Genomic DNA, 21,788 nt, shown 5'->3' with positions numbered 1-21,788 from the left:
GCTTCTTTTGCCTCTAAATGTTTTAACCTTCTTTACTATCTCATAAATTTCTATTTGGCATTCTATATTCACTTTAAACAATATCATCTTTCAGAGGTTTTTCCAAGCATACTCATTTTTTTTTTTTACCTAAAACAGTGTTTTCTTTTTCCAAATTTTTTTCAAGAGTGGGATATAAGATCAGAAATGTACATCTATATAGATGGAGAATTTTCATTGAAAATAATAAGGAATTTAGAAGATTTATAACTTAAGTACAGAACTTCATGTAGTACAAACATAAGTATATAAAAATGCTTTATCCAGACATACATATTCATATCTAAGTATGAATAAATAGCACATACAAAGTGACAACATAACTAACTCAGATTATAGAAAAAATCAAAATATCCCTCCTAGTAGAAAAGGAATACCTTTAATGTTGCTACCGCCCAGCTTCTCTCCTGATCTATCCAAGATGGAAGTTGATCACGTATTCTTTGTTGAGAGTCCTTTAATAAAAGCAATTGTTTTCCTTACTATATTTGGTAAAATTCAGAGTTTAAAAAAAGCAGCTGACTAGCTATTTTTATGAATACTATTTTGAAAAATGCTTATTCTATATATTGTTTATTTTTTATACATTTTACAAGTCACCATGGTAAAATTCTATATAACCTAAGTTATAAATAACTATTTAGACAAATGTTGGAATCATTTTTTTCATTGTACTTAGTATTTCATGAAACTTTAGGAAAACGTAAATGTCATAAGAAACTGTCAAAAAGTTATTTTTAAAATTATATCTCACATTTCAAACATGATCTAAGTCCTTTGTTGTACTTTGGGTGTACTGCTTTAAAGAATATTTAAAAAGAAATATGTATTTCTTTTATGTATTATGTATTTAAAAAGAAAATTTGAATGAAATTTGCTAAATTTGAAATTATTAAAATTTTTTAAAGTAATTTTTAAATTTTAGTTATGTGATAAAATTTTTCAAGTTATAAGATTTTTCTTAAAAAATATAAAATTATTCATGGAGTAAAAAACATATATTGAGAAAAGAGAGCTACATTAATTTCTTAGTATTTAATATTATTCCCAAAAGAATATGTCTTTAAAGTCAAACATATCTCTTAGTGCATTTTATAGACGGGCAATAGAGGCCAGAACATATTCCTCTAATCCAAGTATAATTTCAAAAAAATTTAAAACTCTTCTGAGGTAAATTATATTTCATGAAGCCAAAGCCAGAACTATTTTCTCTGAGAATGAAATAAGATTTTGCTATTTTAACTTACAGCTTTCCGCAACATGTCTCCAACAACCACACCTGTAAATGTCTCCCATTCCTATTGAATAAAAAATATGAGGAACACAAAAAATATAAAAATAATGACCAGTCAATAAAATTATTTTAATTTCCCTATAAGAGTGCTTACAATGGCTTACAAGGACATAGGAAAAAAAAACCTCCTTTCATATCTTCTCATTTCTTCTAGTACATTAACATAATGAGTTCGTGTACCAATACAAAACATTAATATGAAATCAACCAGGAATAATTTTATTAAAACAAAAACTACATTAGACATATGAGTCTCAACATCTTAAAATTTAAATGTCATATTCAAGTAACATTCATCACCACCTGTTAAATAGTTCTTTCATATCCTATTCCTCAATAAATAAGCAGTGAGGTGTACCAAAAATTTAAACATTGTATATGTTAAGAAAAATTAAGAAAAGTACTTTTACATTAACTTATCTTTTTCTACAGATGGGAGGGGATTGCCATTAATACTTTTTAAACCACAGAATCAAGATTAATCAAGTGTTAAGAAAATCTATGTCTTCATTCTGGAATCTGCCCAGTTAGAAAATGATGGGTACTACCACACTATCTGTCACACATAGGCCAGCAAATAAATAAAATATATAAAAATTTGAGAGCAATATGTAAAAACTACCAAAGCAATGTACTTCATGCTTCCACTCACTTTGGCCACACCTCTTCCTATGGAATTATGCAGGCACAAATAAGTAAAATAGGAATGATTACCACTGCAATATGAGAGTCAAAAAATTGTTTTCATTTCTCAGTGATAATTTATTTATACGCTAGTAGGGAAAAATAGGGAATATAATCTTATATTGCATGGAACATACTGATCATGGTGAAAACACATTATATAAAAGGAGGGAAAGACATCAATGTTAACAATAGAAATAAAAAGAGTCAAGTTCATAAGCTCAGGAAAAACTAAGCAAGTCAGCCAGTGCATGGAGAGTTACAGAAAAACACAGAAAGAATATAGGTAGAATTGTATTTTTAACTATTCGAATGAGGGGAACTCAGAAGATAGCTAAAATTTGACCAAGTCACACTGTCCATTTACCATAACCTGGCACTCTGGCTACTGGATTCTCACTTTATGATAATGGCGTAACAATGAGAAAAACCACTTGCAAATAAACTTTTTAAAAATTGGAACCAAACCAGACATGATTTAGTTCGGTCTAGCTCATGAGAGGTTCTTTTGAAGTTTGAGAGGGGTTATATGGCAGACCAGAAATGAGATCATAGACAAAGAAGATAAATTATATATAAAAGATAAACATAAACCTGTATACTCAAGGAAACTTCTGAGAACTGGCCACCCTGATACGTCGCCTGCTGACTCTTGACAAGGCAGTGAAAGTTATAAATAATGTAGTTATGTACCAATATTGTCTCACTTCTATTTATCAGTTCTACTTCTTAGGCCAGGAATATAAGAAGGCTGACTCTTCTGGAGCCCTAAGTTCAGAAAAATCCAGGCTGCTCAGTAAGTTAGATTTCTTTCCCTGCCTTACTACCACTCTGGAATGTTAGGTTCACCCTAAACAGAGGAGAGTAGATTGGCAATTTACACTAAATTTCTAACTTAGTAAAAGATTAATACATTCATATGTAACTTCTAATCTAACAATAAATCCACCCATCACCAAATTTTTATATAGCTCTAAAATTTTCCTTCTTTGACTTACATTGTCTTGAAAAAGTTCAGGATGCATGCCTCGAACAAAATGCAAAGCGAACATCAACTGATCAGCCTGCAAAGAATAACAAGTATTATCTTGCTTTTGTAAAATTTGTGTTTTTGCAAAAGCAAAGTCCTTGAATTTTGGTTCACAAATATATGCATTATGTCTTCAAATTACCTACTTTTATCAATAGGGGTTAAATAATAATTAGATGGAAAAATGACTAAGATGCTTAATTAATAAACGACTAAGATGCTTAATTAATAAATGTGCTGTTTTAAATGATTATAATAACATCCTTAGTTTATGGTGAAGAAATATATAATGACAAAACAAAAATGTATTTCTTCGAAGCCTTTATCATTTCATGATATAGTTTAATAATTATAATTTAGTGATATAGTTAACTCTTTATAACAGACATAAATACCCAAAAACTTACACACAGTATAACTACATTTCTTCCCTTGAACTGAAGAATAATGTAGTCTCTAGTGTTAATGGAGAGAAGGAAAGCCCCTGTCATTCTATGATCCTCAGATTATCCTCTGGAGTCAGTAAACTAATTGCTAATTATTACTGAGGCCAAACTCCAAAATGCTGTCAAAAAATAGGCACACACTATGTGGTTAATAAACAGGTATTCTTCTCTCTTTTTTCTGGTCACAGAAGAAATCCTGACCTTAGAAATAAGCACATAATTATCGTGTTATTAATTACATTGTACCACTCTACAGATATTGATTCAAAAGATACACATGACCTGAGCCAGACCAACCAGGATCATCTTCCATTATTTTCTAGGCTAGAAATGGCAGAAGAAATCTCTTTTTGCCATCTGTCTGGTGGGCTAGCTGTATCAAATATTTTCTTTAGCTGTAAGTACTTAATAATATTATGAGGAAGAACAATGATTCAAAAATAAAACTAAAATTAGAATTTACAGGGAGGGAGAGACAATGTGAGCTCAAGTGCATGGTTGCACTATTTCCAATTAAATTGAAGTAAAAAAAAAACCTGTCAATATCCAAAATTGAGCAATTATTTTGTTATTTTTAAAATCCTTGGCCAGGCACGGTGGCTCACGCCTGTAATCCTAGCACTCTAGGGAGGTCAAGGCAGGCAGATTGCTCAAGGTCAGGAGTTTGAAACCAGCCTGAGCAAGAGCGACACCTCGTCTCTACTATAAAATAGAAAGGAATTAATTGGCCAACTAATATATATAGAAAAAATTAGCCAGGCATGGTGGTGCATGCCTGTAGTCCCAGCTACTCGGTAGGCTGAGGCAGGAGGATCGCTTGAGCCCAGGAGTTTGAGGTTGCTGTGAGCTAGGCTGATGCCACGGCACTCACTCTAGCCTGGGCAACAAAGTGAGATTCTGTCTTAAAAGAAAAAAAAAAAAATCCTTGATCTACTTTATCAGAAAATGTGGTCACTTTAATTCAATATCAATTTATCTCAGTATATTTGAGTTCTGTTAGAAAATATTTTAATATCAGGGGTATATTTAACAAGCAAAATCTCAACTGAATAACTCTTGACATGAATAACTATTGAAATTAAAAAAAATCAATAAGAGATGGTAAATCATAGAGTGGTATAAATCAGCCACTTGTCCCGTACCATTAAATCGCACATACTGAAGTAAATAATTAGGGTGAAACTATTAGATTAGGATTAATATGATATGAGGAAATCTTGAAGTTAACTTAACAGCTGAGATCAAGTTCAGATTTCTAGAAACTGTGGTTTGTTTCACTTGCATCCTATTAAAGTAAAAAATCTTCAGCCACCAAGTAGAATGTCTTTGAATTTCAACTGCAATATCCTCTAGATCTGAGTAACCTAGAGAAAGATTATTAGCTCTAGATCTTAGTTTCTTTTTCTATATAATAGAATTGTTATATGCATTAAATGGCAATATAGGTAGGGCATTTAACAAAAGGTGATGGATAAAATAACTGACATATAGCAAAGTGACATACCATATAATATTCACTTCAAAATCACTTCGAAAATATTTTATAAACTCCATGATTCTCATAGAGACTAAGAAACTGTAGAGAATATAAGTAATTCATTAACTATATAATATTCATTGGTTTCAAATATGTTCAATTAATAGTATAAAATAGATGTTACCTTATGAAGAAAAGTCCTGTTTTAATCTCAAAGGAGCTGATACAGCATATAACTTGGGCATTCAAATTTGTGCCTAAAGCTAAGTAATTGATTTCAATGAACCATTCTATGCACATTCAACTGTATTTTCAGAAAACTCAAAGGGTTAGATACAATACTGAATGTGTCAGAGTTATCTAAGCAGAAGAAAATTAACTCAATTATCAAGATTTGCTTTAGTAGCCACAAATTGTGAAATTTCTAAATATTCGACAAGAACTTCTACTTTTTTAATATAAGAAAATACATTTTGATAGGAAAAATATCAGAATCCAAATTATTTTTACAATAAATATAATCATGTGATATTAGTAATACTTTAAAACATAATATTCATCAGAATTTTACTCAGTGAACAAATTCATTTGGAAAAGGAGGCAAAGAAAGGTGTACAGACATGAACTTTTAAGGTATTTGCATGAAAAATTTCTCTTCATACCTTGCCAGACATTCTCTCTATACCATTTCAGATCTGTGAGATAACACTTCCATAAGAAATGGAAAATAGTAAGAATATAGTAATCCGCTTTCTATGGTTTCACTTACCTATGGTAAACTGTGGTCTGAAAATATTAAATGGAAAACTCCAGAAATAAACAATTCATTAAGTTTTAAATTGTAAGCCATTTTGAATAGCATTATGAGATCATGAGCCATCTGACCTCTGTCCTGCCCCAGGACATGAATTATCCCTTTGTCCAGTGAATCCTGACTGTATATGTTACCTGACAATTAGTCACTTAGTACCCACCTAGTACAATAAGATTTTTTTTTAATTTTTTTTAAGACAGAGTCTCACTTTGTTGCCCAGGCTAGAGTGAGTGCTGTGGCATCAGCCTAGCTCACAGCAACCTCAATCTCCTGGGCTCAAGCAATCCTACTGCCTCAGCCTCCCAAGTAGCTGGGACTACAGGCATGTGCCACCATGCCCAGCTAATTTTTTTCTATATATATTAGTTGGCCAATTAATTTCTTTCTATTTATAGTAGAGACGGGGTCTTGCTCTTGCTCAGGCTGGTTTCAAACTCCTGACCTTGAGCAATCCGCCTGCCTCGGCCTCCCAGAGTGCTAGGATTATAGGCAGGTGTGAGCCACCGCGCCAGGCCTACAATAAGATTTTGAGAGAGAGAGAGAGAGACAGAGAGGGAGTGAGAAAGAGATGTCATATCACATAACTTTTATTATAGTATATTGTTGCAATTGTTATATTGTATCATTATTAATAGTTTATTATTGTTAATGTCTTACTGTGCCTAATTTATAAATTAAATTTAATCATAAGTATGTAAGTATAAGAAAAAAACTATTATTATATAGGGTTTGGCACTAACCATGGTTTTACGCATCCACTGGGAGTCCTGGAATGAATTCCCCGCAAATAAGAGGGGACTACTGTATGCTCTCCCAATCCTCCCTTCTAACCATTTTCTGGACACTCACCCAATATAGCTGGAAACTAATACTCTTAATAACAACTTCCATTATTTTGTACCTATTCCAAATGATAAACTGAGATGAAGAAATGATATGTAAAGCTAGTTACTTCTAAATAGTTTTATTATAATCACAAGTTTGGGGGAACCGAATATGTAACTTATCCTAGAATTGTCTGAAAAACGTAGTTAACTGAATTCAAAACTTTTAATTTCTTAAAGAAAAAAGAATGGCATAGCTAATAATCTAAACTGAAAGTGCTAGACAGCTTTCTCTATTTGGTTTAGTTTATTAAAAGTCTAAATTTCCTACTACAAAACAAGTCAATTATTTTTCTGTTCCAGGTCAACTTGCTTTCTATTCAGTGTGATGTGAATACTAATAATTCTAGTGTGTTTCCATTTTCAAGAATCTATTGTTGCAATACTGCTATCACCAACACAACAGCAAAATCAGCATGACAGAAACTCTGGCAGGCAGTTTAATGCTATGCTGATTGCTAAAATCCCAAAAAGCTTTCACTAAAATATGAAATTAGTTCCATATTAAGTAAGGTTATAGTGTTAAATCTTGAGAAACTTATCTCATTGCTTTATGATTAATGTGCTTTCTGAATTTTTATTTGCCACCGAAACTATACAGAATGCTGAATTCATGCTGCAAAGGTGTAATGTTACTCAAACAGAAATATGAATTTTATAAAACAAATATTCCATCATTAATTAAAAACATGTCTTAAGAATTATAAGCCATAGCTATTTTTTGTGATTTTCAACTGTTCACAAAAGTATTATTCAAGATATGAAATGAAAAAATTCCAACTGGGGAGTAAAATATTAAGGAGGCTAAGACTCTCAGCCTCTCTCCCAGTGTAACAAAATGCTGCCTTTAGCTTAATTTAATACATTTATAAGGTAAAGTGACTTCAAAGAAGTAACCTTACAATGCTTCATTGATATGTTAAATAATCTTGGTACTGAATACCGATTCTTCCCTAATTGCATTATAAAATGTATGAGAAGGATTTAAATTTCATCAGCAAGTATACGGTATCACTAAAAATAAATTAAGACTATATAAACTGAGGTACAAATATATAAGTTAGAAACAAGCAAGAAACTCCTAATAAGAAAAGATACTGATCTTGGAATGAATAAGAAGGAAGTTTATATTGTCTTTTGACTGAAAACATTTTTAAGAATAATATTTATTTATAACATATCCACTTTCAAAAAGGATTTGGAGCATCTTAAAATACCTATAGCTCCATAATATTTTCATAAATCACAATGTATTGTAGTGTAGAGGTCTCAGAAAGGAAAATAAAAAAGCATTAAACACATTACTACAAGATTGACCAAAATGAAACTCTGTAGCTTAATATATTCACTGGAAAATTTAAAAAGATTAAAACTACATTTTTAAAAACTCATACAAATTTAATTTATAAAATCAAAAAATAAGTAAATCTAATGATTAATATAAAAATAATTACAGCAAAGTAAACTTATTCATATAAAGCAAAAAGCTTATTCTTTAAAATACAAAAAAAACAGACAAATATGGCAAGCTAAGGGAGAAATGTAAAAATAACTTTAAAAACAACAAAGAGAAGATATAAAACATAAGATATGATTTATAAACCAGAGCTCAGTAAAACTTTAAAAAACTGATACCATCCAAGGTTGATAAGGATGCACAGAAGGAGATGAGATGCCTTCATTACTATGTGGGTAGAAGTATTAACTGGTTAAAAAAAACTTTTCAGAAAGCAATCTGGTAATATTCGACAAAACTTAAAAAGTACAATTCATGTAGCAACCATTATACTTCAATCCAGAAATCTACTGAATAGAAATATACATGTACATAAAGATAAATAGGCTGTACAGGATGTTCATGACAGTCATTCATAAGAGCAAAAAAATAGAAAAATAATCTCATATCCACCAAGAGAATAGATAAAGTAATATATGACCATATTATGGAATACCACACAATCACTGAAAATAATGAGGTTAACATTTACACTCATGGAAAGAATGTCAGGATCTACTGCAACAAAAGAGAAGCTACAGAACAAAATATATAGCAAAAAAAATGTTTTTTAAAATGTTATCTACATATTTGTATATATGAATATAATGAGAGAAGAAATGGACTATAAAGGAACAAATCAAACAAACCAGTTTGCTCTAATGAAGGAATATGAGTTGGAGAGGGTGAAATGAAGCTTTAAGGTTTTTTTCTATATAGTTTCATAAAGTTTGAAACTCTTTCTAAAAATATTTCTAAATTTTGTTCATGTAATAAAACATTTTTAAGCATTACATAAGACAATGTTAGAGATATCATGAGATGAAACTGATGAAACTCTATCACTCTGAAGGTTATCCTCATATCTAAGATCATTACATTTTAGTAACAAAATGGTTTTAAGATCATTTGATTACAATTCCCCATTTTATAAAAGTTAAAATTGAGGCCCAAAAGTTGAGTGTGAGAATCATAGTTAAATACAGGACCTTTAGAAGAAAAATATATCCCATTAAAGAATGAATTCTGCAGAAACACTGAACTATAATTCTTTGAACTTCCAATAACATCCCTTTGTCAAACTACTGAAAAGTACTTTGAAGGATTTATTCTGTCGCAAATAAAAATCCTCAACAAAATCATAAAAATTACCATCTCATTAGAAAACTATCTTAACCATATATTTTTCAAGATTTTCTAAGAAGCCTATAGAATTGAACCATAATAACTCTATTTCTCTCACTTAGTTAATTACCCTTACTAAGCTCTTCTTCAACATTATGTCTTAAGCTATACCCAGAGTCTATTAAAAAAAAAAATCCTAAGTGAAAAAAAGCATCTGTTTTTTATGAGATCCAAAATATCTAGAAAAGATTTTGTTCTCCAACCATGTCTAGAGACACTTTTAATTCTCACAATTGACTGGAGGCAGCATTATTGGCATTAGCTATCAGAGGCCAGGGATGCTGCTAAACACACTAAAATGCGCAGAACAGCCCCTCACAACAATTATGTGGCCCAAAATGTCAATCATGCTGAGCATGAAAAACCTTGGCTAGATAATGAGCTACATAATCTACTGCTGTTCTCTCTTTTAGAGACTACTAGAATGTTTAGAGCTGTCTGATAACTCAGTTGTTCTTCTTTCCTCAATTGTCACTTTTCTCCCCACCATATCCCAGAATGCGTTAAGCCATTCCAGTTAATAATGAACATTATTCTACAAATATATCTGAAATTCCAATTTCAGTATCTTTCTAGTAGGTAAAGAGTTATACTATAAATATTATATAAATAAATATTAAATCGATGATCAAGTAGTAGTATATATTAGAAAAATATAATGCTTCTTACCTTAAATAGACAACGGCATATATATTCATATACCATGTGTTTTAATGAGTTGATAAGAGACTGGATTCTCTGTTCTGTATTTTCAGAATCCTATAGATTAAAATTTGAAAACTGAAAAATCACTAGGAAATGTATAAACATTTAAAAGGTACCCCATTGTTTAATCACTCTTATAAATTGTTCCTCCAGACTTAAAGCTGATATTAGGATAAGTATCTTTGCCCATCAAATTCAAGGGACTAAACAAATAAGTTTACTAAATTTATACACTAATACAATACAAAAAATTGATATATTTTTCTTTAATATCTAAAGTTAAAGCTTTCAATAAATGAAAATTACAATCAATTCCCAATAATACAAGCTAAATTTCACCATACCACTTTGATTCCTACTGGCATTATAAAGACCATCTATTAATATATCAATCTAGGTTAAGGCCATTTTAATTATTTGTATTATAATTACCAGTCCAGCCCCAAAACAACATGACAAGAACCACCCTATATAAAGAATTTTTTCATCCTCAATATGGGAATCTTAAATCATGTGATGCAGGCTGAATAAGGATGAAAAATAACTTTGAAATTGATGCTGTAAAAACTCATATACAACTTTAGTTTTTGATCTATTTTGTACTTACATTGTACAAAATTGCAATGATTTGAAAAGATATCATTAATGGCCATTTCCTTTGATTAAAGAAAAATTGCTTGGGATAGAAATGGAGGAGAAGGATGGAACTAGAAGCAATTATCCTAAGAGAAGTATCTCAGGAACAGAAAAACAAATATGGCATGTGCTCACTTATGAGTGGGAGCTAAACGGTGGATAACCTTGGTCATGCAGAGAGGTATAATGGACTTGGGAGATTCAGAAGGGCGGAGTGTGGGAGGCGGGTAAGGGATCAAAAACTACCTGTTGGGTACAATGTACAGCATTCAGGTGCCAAGTACACTAAAAGCCCTGACTTCACCACTATATAATTCATCCATGTAACAAAAAACTACTTGTACCCCTAATTAAAAAAAAAAGACTAAATAATGGGGAAAAAAAGAAAGAAATAGAAGAGGGAAAGGTTGTACAAGTTGGCCCTTTCCCTAAGTGTAATATGAGTTTCACAACTTACATCAGGGAGCATTTGGAGAAAACATGTCTTGCAAAATTCAATTCTAGGATAAAATTTGCTTGCTTCCTAGTGATTATAACTTTATACCAAGAAAAAAAAACTTAATACTGTAATTATAATGATTTAGAAAAACATATATACAGGATCATCAGTGAAATACATGAAACTGGCACAAGACATTATGAACTGGCATTCAGATGCATCAAACCTAGGTTCTGCCCTTGTTAGTAGCATGTTCTAATCAGTAGAGTTGCTCCTTAGTAGTTGAGATATGAAACACCCCTCTTCATTTTACTATTTGTTAACAAAGATCACATGTGAAATTGAGACCTGGATTTACTAAAAGGCACTCTATTGTATGACAGAGTGCCTATAAGATCCACTAGATTTTCTAAATAATGGAAAGTTTTGTACCCTATATACTTAAAATTATGTCACTTTTTAAAATAAATTCAAACATGTACACTTTTACACACACACATACACACACAAGGGTGAATGTTATTCAATATATTATCACAGAACTATTGTTACTCAGGAGATTACAAATTACTAGCTTTTCTAAAGAGTAAAAAAAAGTTCTTATTAAGTTTAGTTGAATTTCTAACCTTATTTATCAGTTCTACCACCACAGTTTATAGAGTTACTGATTTTTTAACATGCATATTTTCTGACTAAACAAAAAATAGGAATTAAAATGAACTTATCACCCTACGCTTTCTATAGTAAGTTATGGATATTTTATTAATACAAAAAAGGTCATAACGCAAAAAGAGGTCATAAATGACCTCTTTAGTTTTATCTACTGACACAGCAAATTATAAATATGTTCAATCATATATTATGAAGCAACTCTCATGGACTTTACACCATTCTGTATGAGGTTTTCTTGGGAAAAAATGCTTCTATCAGAACAATATCGTACATAATTTGATTATATTTAACATATTTTAAATTCAAAGATATTTTTGAAAAACTAAGGACCAAAACACAATTATTTATTTTCCAGCCCCTTCCTCCTTTGAAATCTAGTGTTTTTCCAAAAGGTGTTACAAATATACACTGGAGAAATACTTAACTTGTCTACCATGATTGAGTAGACAAATTTTTGCTAACAAAAACTACTCCCAAAGCACAAACTCTTCATTAGGTACCATTTTATTTCAAGTCCAAATATAAGAACAACTTCAAATGAGATACTTTAGGGGAAAAAAATCTGTTAAAATCTAATCATTATTTATACTCAAATAAAGGTTTTATAAAACAATTCATTCATGAAAATATTAAGTAGTCCACACATGAAGACAAGGATATTTTTTCCTGTGTTGTTCATACTCCAAAAACCTAGAAAAATGTCCACACAGTTAAGTATGCAATAAATATTTATTAAATGAATAATCTTTCCTCAGAAAAACACATTTAATTAAACCTACCTGAATATGAAATTCTACTCTGTAACTTAAACAAATTACTCTCTTCCAAAAAACAATTCAAAAAAACTAATAGCCATATGAGTATTATACCAAACATAAAAACTATGAAGAATAATTTTGATTAATTTGGTTTTATAAAAATATTTTTGAAATAAAGTGAAAAGGAAGATAAAATATTTATAACACATAACAAAGGTTTAACTTCCTTATAAGTACCTCTTACAACTCAATTTTTAAACTATTAGTACCATCAAAAAAATGGACAACGGATGTAAAAAAAAAACTAATTCACCAAAGAAAAAATACAAACATCAAATAATACTATACTTATTTGTCTTACAAGTGATCAAAGACTTACAAAAACAAAGAAATATCTTTCGATTGCCTAATAGGACAATTATTAAAAGATATATAATATCTGTTGTTGGTTAAGATGTAGATGCAAAAAGGCACTGTCACTGTATCAGTTTAATGTACCGATAGCATACAATTCTGAAGGATAATTAGATAGTATTTGTCAAAAGGCTTACAAATGTACATTTTTGCCCTAGCTACCCAAGTCTAGGAATTTAACTAAGAAAATAATTACAGAAGCAAAACACTGGATGGAAAAACATATACATGTCTGTAGATGTTTAAAAACATATCCCCCAAATTCTTTGACATTTCTTTCATCAAGCAGTGACATCTATTTGCCATTACCCTTGAATCTGAGCAGGCTTGTGACTTCTTCAGCCAATAGAATACAGCAGAAATGACACCGACCTAAGGCTAGGTTATAAAAGGCGATTCAGTCTGGGCTTTATTCACTGGAATACACACTTGGTGCCCTGAGCTATATAAGAAGTCCGTCTCTCTGTGTTGAGAGGTGCTACAGTTGACAGTCCTATTATCAAGTCCTTCCATCCTGGACAGACACCTAACCCCAACCTCCAACTCTCAAATCTTCCCAGCTGAGGTCCCAGAAATTATGAAATAAATACAAGCTATCCCTGCTGTGTAACGAGCAAATTTCCCAAAGAATCCGTAAGCATAAGAAAATGGTTTTAATCTGTCAAGTTTGAAGGTAATATGATATCCAGCAGAGATAAGCAGAATGATGTCCATATAGGAGGTGGTTAAATAAAGGATGGTATAGACTCATCATGTCTTAAAAATATTGTGTGGATTTATATTCATTGATGTGAAAGTTGTCTGTAATATACTGATACATTTTTAAAGCACAGTATGATATCTTTTGGTTAAAACAATGTTATCCTTTAATATATCCTTTCCTCCATTAGAATATAAGCTTGATAAGGCAGTGTAGACTGCTGTATCTCCAATGATTAGAATATTACAGCCTCAAACAACAAAAAATATATAATGAAATGTTAAATGTCATTTCCCCAGGTAATAGGATTATGTATATGATTTCTTATTCTTATACCTTTTAGAATCAAGTATTTTTAATGATTATATATTACCTATTAATTTATACTCAGAATATAAATCACTTTCATTAGGAATATAAAATGAAATTAAGAAATTGGTTTCTTTTAAATGTAATTTACAAGTGTTATATGCAGTCTTTTGAAACATAATTCTATGTAAGTTTTCTCAGGAAATTATTAGTAAGTACCATACCTAGTAAAGTGACCTGATTCAGCCTCAGCTACAGGGTAACCAACAGCTTACCTGTTTGTTTTGTAGAGCTCGTTGGAAAAGTCGGAGAAATGCAGCCAAACTAAAACGGTACATGTTATTAATTTTGGACAAGTCAGAGATAATGAAGTACATCTTGCTGGCATTCTCAGCTAGAGGGAGATAGGCATCCCGTTCCTATGGATCAACAGATGGGGGAGGAGGACATTTTAGTTCTAGTGCTTTACTGCCACCTACAGATTACTATGTACATATCTAGCCACAGCCTTACTTTTCCATACACATAAAACAAATGAAGATGATGAATTTTAGACTTTTGTAACTAAAAGGAATAGCAAGATTTGGTTTTTCTTTCTTTTTTGTTTTTTTGAGACGGGGTCTTGCTCTATCACCCAGGCTGGAGTACACTGGCACAATCATAGCTCACAGAAGCCTCAAACTCCTGGGCTCAAGCAGTCCTCCCACCTCAGCCTCCCAAGTAGCTAAGACTATAGGTGCACACCAACACGCCCAGTTTCTTCCTTATTTTTATGAAGCTGGGGACAATATATGTCTTAGTCTGTTCAGGCTGCTATAACAAAATACACTAAATTGGTTTTGCTTATAAACAACACAATAGAAACAATAAAAAACAAAAATTTACTTCTCCCTGTTCTGGAAGCTAAGAAGTCCAAAATCAAGGTGCCAGCAGATTTGGTGACTAGTGAGGGCCCATTTCCTGGTTCATAAAAACAGTTGCTTTTTGCTGTGTCCTCATATGCTGGAAGGAGCAAACAAGTTCCCTTAGCCCACTTTTATAAGGGCACCAATCCCATTCATAAGGGCTTCACTCTCATGACTTAATCACATGGCCAAAGCCTCACCTATTTATAGCATCATACTGGGGATTAGGGTTCAACATATGAATCTGAAGGAACATAAACATTCAGACCACAGCAATACATTTTAAATACATTTCTACCTCTCAGATGACAAAGCTAGAAGCAGTTCATGGATTGGGCTTTTAGGACCAAGAGCACTTGTATTAGGAGAAGGGGGAAAAATGGAATGGTAAACAGTTATGACCAGAGAATAGAATCAATTTTACATTTCAAAAGAGAATCAGTTCAGGTAATGCAAGAAGGCATGGCACGGGACTAGCCTATACCTAAAGTAGAGAAAAGTTCAAATTATGACACCACCTGGAGGATGGACATGCCAGCAGCTCTGACTTGGGGGGGGGAATATATGTAACCTTAACAATATTTGTTAAGGTTAATTTGTTAAGGTTATGGGTAAGATTGGTGCCAAGAAGAACACTGATAGAACCAGGGGCAGAGAAAATGACTGTAACAATTGTTCACATTAGGATAATAAAGCACCTAGCACTGTTCACTGTAAGCATGAAAAGAGCCAATAACTCTAGGAGCTTTCATTCTGAAGGAAGGTAAAGGATAATAGAAATAAGAGGTTCATAGGATTAAATGGCCTTAAGTTCTGAAGAGAACTCCAAAAAGGTTGTCCATGTAACTATGATCAAAGCACTAGGATTACAAATATGATACCAGTAAAAATATGTATGTGACTCAGCAATGTCAGTTAACAAAAAGAAAGCACAGAAAGTTTAAAGTCCTCTTGGCAGAAAATGATAATCATAACATCCGTAAAGTGTAGCCCTAAGTAGAGAAAATTGGGTAACTGGATTGAAACTGGGCTATAAAATTGCTTTTATTCTGATTTCAACAGAGCTCTTTCCCAAGTGAAGAAAGTAGTAATAATAGGTAAGTGTAAAGTTGGAGGAAGGACTGAAAGTACTAAAAAAAAAAAAAAAATTGGAAAAATCACCGAGGGGAATAGAAAGAAATTAAAGAATGTCAATGAGGGTTTGGGTCAGGTGAGACCTGAGAATTCATAGCAACATTAATTTGCCTGGTTGTCAAATTTTCTCCAGCAAAGATCAGTCACTAGAATGTAGGAGAGGAAAAGATACATTGCACTGATGTAGGGCTAGAATTTTCCTAAAGGAACTATCAAAAGAATAAACCGAAAAGGATTTAAAGCCATTTGTAGGAAAATAGTTCAGATGATTACACTCATGGGGTCCAGGAAGAATAGAGGGAAAAAGTTTAAAAACACCTTATAACCTTTTAATTCGTATATTTAATTTGCCTTAACTTGAGGCAAGTTCCAAGAACAGCAAAGATGTTCTCTAACATCTTTTCAATATATTCATTTTCAATTTCAGTACAAAATTGTAGCTCAACCTTAGATAACATTATCCCAGAAATCAGTAGAACCAAGCAGAGTTTACTGACCAACAGTCCTTATCTTTGATGTACCAACATCTGAACTCCCTCTCTATAGTAATAAGAATGGCTCTGGTGTTTTTGAATGGCTTTCCTTTTTGACATCATCTTTCCCCTGAAGGCTTGATTCTGTATCTTCCATCATATTAACAAATATTTAAGACAATATGACATAAAATCACAAAGAAAGAAGTGATTACTTTATCGAGGGAAATTTGGAGTTTGTAAGATTCTTTAAGTGACTCTTGAATAAGTGCACTGCTTGCTTTTGTCTGATTCAAAGATTCAATCAAATCCTTATTTTCCAAAATGTTGCCTTGAGATGTGGCAAGCGTCTGTAGAAAAAAATTAACAATGTAACATTATTATACATATTAAAACAAACAATTAAAGGAACCCCATATTAACAATCATTAATTTGATAATGTTTATGGGGGCTTACACTGTTTTAGAAGAATGTCAACACTTTATAGCCTTCTATTTTTTAAATTTTGATTTTACTTTGTTTTTATTATTGGTACAGTGAATTGTTCTATGATTCTGTATCATAACCAAGTATTGCATAGGTATTAATGTTATCTAATAAAAATAAAACTATTAAAATTACACATTAAGTCATAATTTCATGCTTTTAATGCTTCTTGAAATTATAAGCATATAATAAAGCAATACAGTATAGATAAATAATTAGTTAAAAATTGTTATCTCAAACATTATTCCTTTAGATTTTACACTCCAAAAGATATCTTCTTTTTTTTCTATTTGAATTTAGACTTTAAAATATATGAGTAAGATATATACATACTATTGTGGCTTTGAAGAAATCAAAAACATTCTGAAGATGCTACTAACTTTTTTAAACACTGTTATTTATATTCATTAAAGAAAAAAAGTAATATGAAAAAACAGCCCAATTAGCTAAATTTTACCTCTAAAAGAGATTCCTCCAGCTTGGCTAGCTGTATTTTCTTATCTTCTTCCTGTTGTAATAGTTTTGTTTTCTGTTCCTCTAAATCAGGTTTCTCATGCTGAATGGTTAAAGCCAAAAGCTTAAAGGAAAAAAAAGAAAAGAAAGACAATTCTAGCCAATAAGGTTTAAAACAAAAGAAAAAGAAAATCTCCCACAAACAGACCTTGTGTTTGACCAAACATTACAAGTATTATGATACTATGCTACCTCATTTCATTCTGTATAGTTAAACATGAAGTACTTTCACAATTATATCTGATGAAAAAGAGACAATAACTAGTTAAACTAATCAATAAAATGTTAATTATTATGAGATAGCTGTAAGAAAGTGCCTTACTTAACATGTTAATATGTAATACTTAGTTCTAAAATTAGATTAAATGTATCAAAACCATGGAAGCTAGTATTTTTAATGGCAAGTATTCCCATTAATAAATAAAAAGATATTTTACTTAAAATTCTATGTCATCAAAACCATGAACCATTTCACATTCACTAGGATGGCTACCATTTAAAAAGACAAATAAGAAGAAGAGTTGGCAAGGATGTGGAAAAAGTGGAACTCTCCTACATCGTTGGTGGGAAAGTGAAATAATGAAGCCACTTTGTTCCTCCAATTTTTAACCATAAAGACCCAGCAGACCCATAAGACCCAGCAGTTCCACTAAAAAGCCACTGAACTGTACACTTTATTTAAATCAGCAAATTATACAGTATGTAAATTGTATCTTTTAAAGCTCTTATCTGTTCAACTGTTAAAAAATGCTATGTCAAATTGTTAACTCTAAAAATAAAAATAGATAATGACATTAGCATAAAATATATATTTCAAAATCTGTTGTATAAATATCTTCATTTAGTTCTTGCTAAAGTAAGACCTTAAGACACCTTTCAGCAACAACTGTGGAGATCTTTTAGATACAAGAAGCAATATTGTCAATTTCTGACAAGTTTTGAGTGACTGTCACACTGTTTTATAGATAAGAATCATCAAGTCAATCAAGAGATACTATTCATAAAAATATACTTGATGGTATAATAAAAATCTATTTTGAAAGGACAATGTTAAAAATGACCATCAAATAAAAACTGCAGGAAACATACATGCTATCAAACAAATCAAAAAGGAAAAAAATCTATTGTTAGATGAGTAAAAAATAGCAAGAAAGGCTGGGCACGGTTGCTCCCACCTGTAATGCTAGCACTCTGGGAGGCCGAGGTAGGAGGATCACTTGAGGCTATGAATTCGAGCCCAGCCTGAGCAAGAGTGAGACTCCATCTCCACAAAAAATACAAAAATTAGCCAGGCATGTTGCCCTATACCTATAGACTCAGCTATTTGGGATGCTGAGGCAGAAGGATCACTACAACCCAGGAGTTTGAGGTTGCAGTGAACTATGATGATGCCACTGCAAAGGCAATAAGCCCAGGCAAAAAAGTGACACTGTCTCCAAAAAAAAAAAAAAAAAAAAGCATGATACTCATCTGTCAACTGGCATTATATTATTAGAGAGGAAAAAAATGAGTGAGGAAATATATAAGTAAAAGTCTGGACATCTTGACATAAAAAATAATTTTGAAATTCATGCAATAATTCTGAACTGTAATGAGCCATACACAGATAAATTGAATTCAAAGATGCACATGTCATATGTTCTAATGGGACAAAAAAAAAAATGTTGGCACAGGAATCAAAGACTCTCAACTAGCTAAATTGGTCAATTAACTGCAATTTTCACAATTAAACTTCAGTTTTCACAATTAAAAAAATTAAGCAGATGATCTTAATTTCTATGATCTATCCATCTCTTAAATTTTACCATATATGACAAAAATAAATTGTAAAATTAGTTATATTATTATAGAAGCAGCAATTTGACATTAATAGCAAATATGCAAGTCTAACACACATCATAAGTGAAATAAGCCTGAATGCTTCACTCTAACTTGTAAGTATATTTTCAAAATCTAAATTTAAATACTAATCAGTTTTAAAAAATAGCTTTCCATTCAAAGTATCTAGTAAGTATACAAAGCTACAAAAGATTCTAAGGAAAATTATAATGGTTAATGTGTACCTGCCCTTGTAATCCACTTCTTGTTGTTGTAAAGTTAACCTCAGTAACTATGGAAGCTGCATCTGGTGGAATAAAGGGATTTGGGTTTCTTGTTGACAAAAAGAGGCGGAACTCTTCATTGTAGTCAATAATCTTGTCACCTATTTGTACCACATAACGTGGTCCTATTTAAAAAAAAAACAATTAGTTGGCTTGAATCTTTTATATTTTGCAATGTGATAGTTTAAAACATAATTTTCAAGTACTTATAAATATAGGCTTTTCAATAGAGTCCAAAGACAGCAAAAGTTAGGCTACCCAAGATAGTATTAGCCAGAATGCTTTATAAATCAGCACTTATGCAAACAAGGATAAATAATATTCACTAAGACGATCCAGGGATACTGAAGGATCAAAGGGATATCCTACTCATATTCAGTATGGTTTTAATGTTTACAAATTTTTCTGAAATGGTTGATTATAAACAAATAGAAACCCTCAATTATATATAATTCTTTACTTCTAAATTAATCAGTTAAAAAGTATTTGTTGTTCTAGTACTTAAGATGTAATACTTGAAGAGATGATTATAGTAAAAAACCTAGGAATATCAATATATTAGTAATTGCAAAATATCCATTATCAACAAAATGAAAAAGCCACCTACAAACTGGGAAAAAGTATCTGCAAACTATATATAACATAAGGGGTTAATATCCAAAATTTATAAAGAAGTTGTACAACTCAATACCAGAAAAACAAATAACCTGATTAAAAAATGGGTAAAGGACCTGAATAGACATTTCTCTAAAGAGAGATAAAAATGGCCAACAGGTATGTAAAAAAGTGATCAACATCACTAATCATCAGGGAAATGCAAATCAAAACCACTATGAGATATTACCTCACATCTGTTAGGATATTATCAAAAAGACAAAAGAAAACAAATGTTGGCAAAGGTGTGAAAAAAAGGGGAACTGTTGATGGGAATGTAGATGGCATGTACAGCCATTATGGAAAACAGTATGGAGATTCCTAAAGAAATTAAAAATAGAACTACTATAAGACCCTGGCAATCTCTCTTCTGGGTATATGACTAAAGAAAATGAAATCACCATTTTGTAAAGATATTTGCACAACCACATTCACTGTAGCATTATTCACAATAGCCAAGATATGGAAATAAGCTAAGTGTCCATCAATGCAATGGATAAAGAAAATATTATGTGAGAGCATGTGTATGCACACGTACATCTGTGCGCACAGTGGAATATTATTCAGCCATAAAAAAGAAGATTCTGCCACTTGCAGAATAAAAAGAAGATTCTGCCACAACATGGCTGACCCTGGAGGATGTTATACTAAGTGAAATAAGGCAGACAGAAAGAAAATTATTGCATTATCTTATTTACATGTAGATTCCAAAAAAAAAAAAAAAAGAAAAGAAAATACACAAAGAGAATAAAATAGCAGATACCAGGAACAGGTGGGAGAGTGAGGGAGGAAGGGGAAGAATGAAAGTAGCAGATATGTGAAATGATTAAATCCAGAGATCCAATGTACAACATGAGGACTACAGTTAACAAAATTACCTTGTATTTAGGACTATTGCTAAATGAGAAGATTTTAATGGCCCTTCCTACCAAAAAAGGGGGAGTAACTATGTAAGATGGTGGATAAGTTAATTTGCTTCAATCTAGTAACCATTTTACTATCTATATGTATCCTATAAAATCATGTTGAGTATATTAAATATACATATTAAAAGTTATCTTTTTAAATAAAGACCAACAGAAAAGTTGAAAGTAAAAGAATGGAAAAGTATATACAATGTAAACAGTACCCCAAACAGTTAGTGTAACCATTCCAACATAGACTCTAGAACTTCAGATATTTCTAGAAATAAAGAAGGATGCTTCATAATGATAAAGATCTGAATAGAAAGAGATCACATTTCCAAATATATATGCATCCAATAATATGGCTGCAAAATATTTAAAACAAAAATTTACAAAACTAAAAGAAAAACACATTCAAAATCATAGTGACTTTAAGATATGTATCTCAATACATGATAGAGCAAATAGAAAAACATAACACAGTAAGGGTATATAATATTTAAATATCACAATTAACAAAAATGACATTATTAACTGACTTGCAGAGAAAATTAAACCAAGCAAGAGCAAAATTCATACAATTTTCAAGTCTATGCAGAACATATGTCAGATCCTAAAGCTTCAACAGAATTCA

General features: G+C 31.4%; 1 protein-coding gene across 3 annotated transcripts in view; it reads right to left on the bottom strand.

The window, feature by feature from the left end:
- DYNC2H1 (dynein cytoplasmic 2 heavy chain 1) overlaps positions 1-21,788 on the bottom strand; it is a 264,459-nt gene that overhangs the window by 115,284 nt on the left and 127,387 nt on the right. For all 3 annotated transcript variants that reach the window (XM_076002468.1, XM_076002469.1, XM_076002470.1), the window contains 8 exons: positions 19,557-19,720; positions 17,438-17,557; positions 16,709-16,843; positions 14,257-14,400; positions 10,018-10,107; positions 3,016-3,081; positions 1,287-1,337; positions 417-494 (listed from right to left, as the gene is read on the bottom strand). In XM_076002468.1, the coding sequence (XP_075858583.1) occupies positions 417-494; positions 1,287-1,337; positions 3,016-3,081; positions 10,018-10,107; positions 14,257-14,400; positions 16,709-16,843; positions 17,438-17,557; positions 19,557-19,720 (848 nt within the window). The remainder of the gene's footprint in view (positions 1-416; positions 495-1,286; positions 1,338-3,015; positions 3,082-10,017; positions 10,108-14,256; positions 14,401-16,708; positions 16,844-17,437; positions 17,558-19,556; positions 19,721-21,788) is intronic.

The sequence above is a fragment of the Microcebus murinus genome, chromosome 4, assembly GCF_040939455.1.
Source record: "Microcebus murinus isolate Inina chromosome 4, M.murinus_Inina_mat1.0, whole genome shotgun sequence".
Lineage (NCBI taxonomy): Eukaryota > Metazoa > Chordata > Mammalia > Primates > Cheirogaleidae > Microcebus > Microcebus murinus.
The sequence above is the reverse complement of the archived record's forward strand: the minus strand, read 5'-3'. Positions and strand labels throughout refer to the sequence as shown.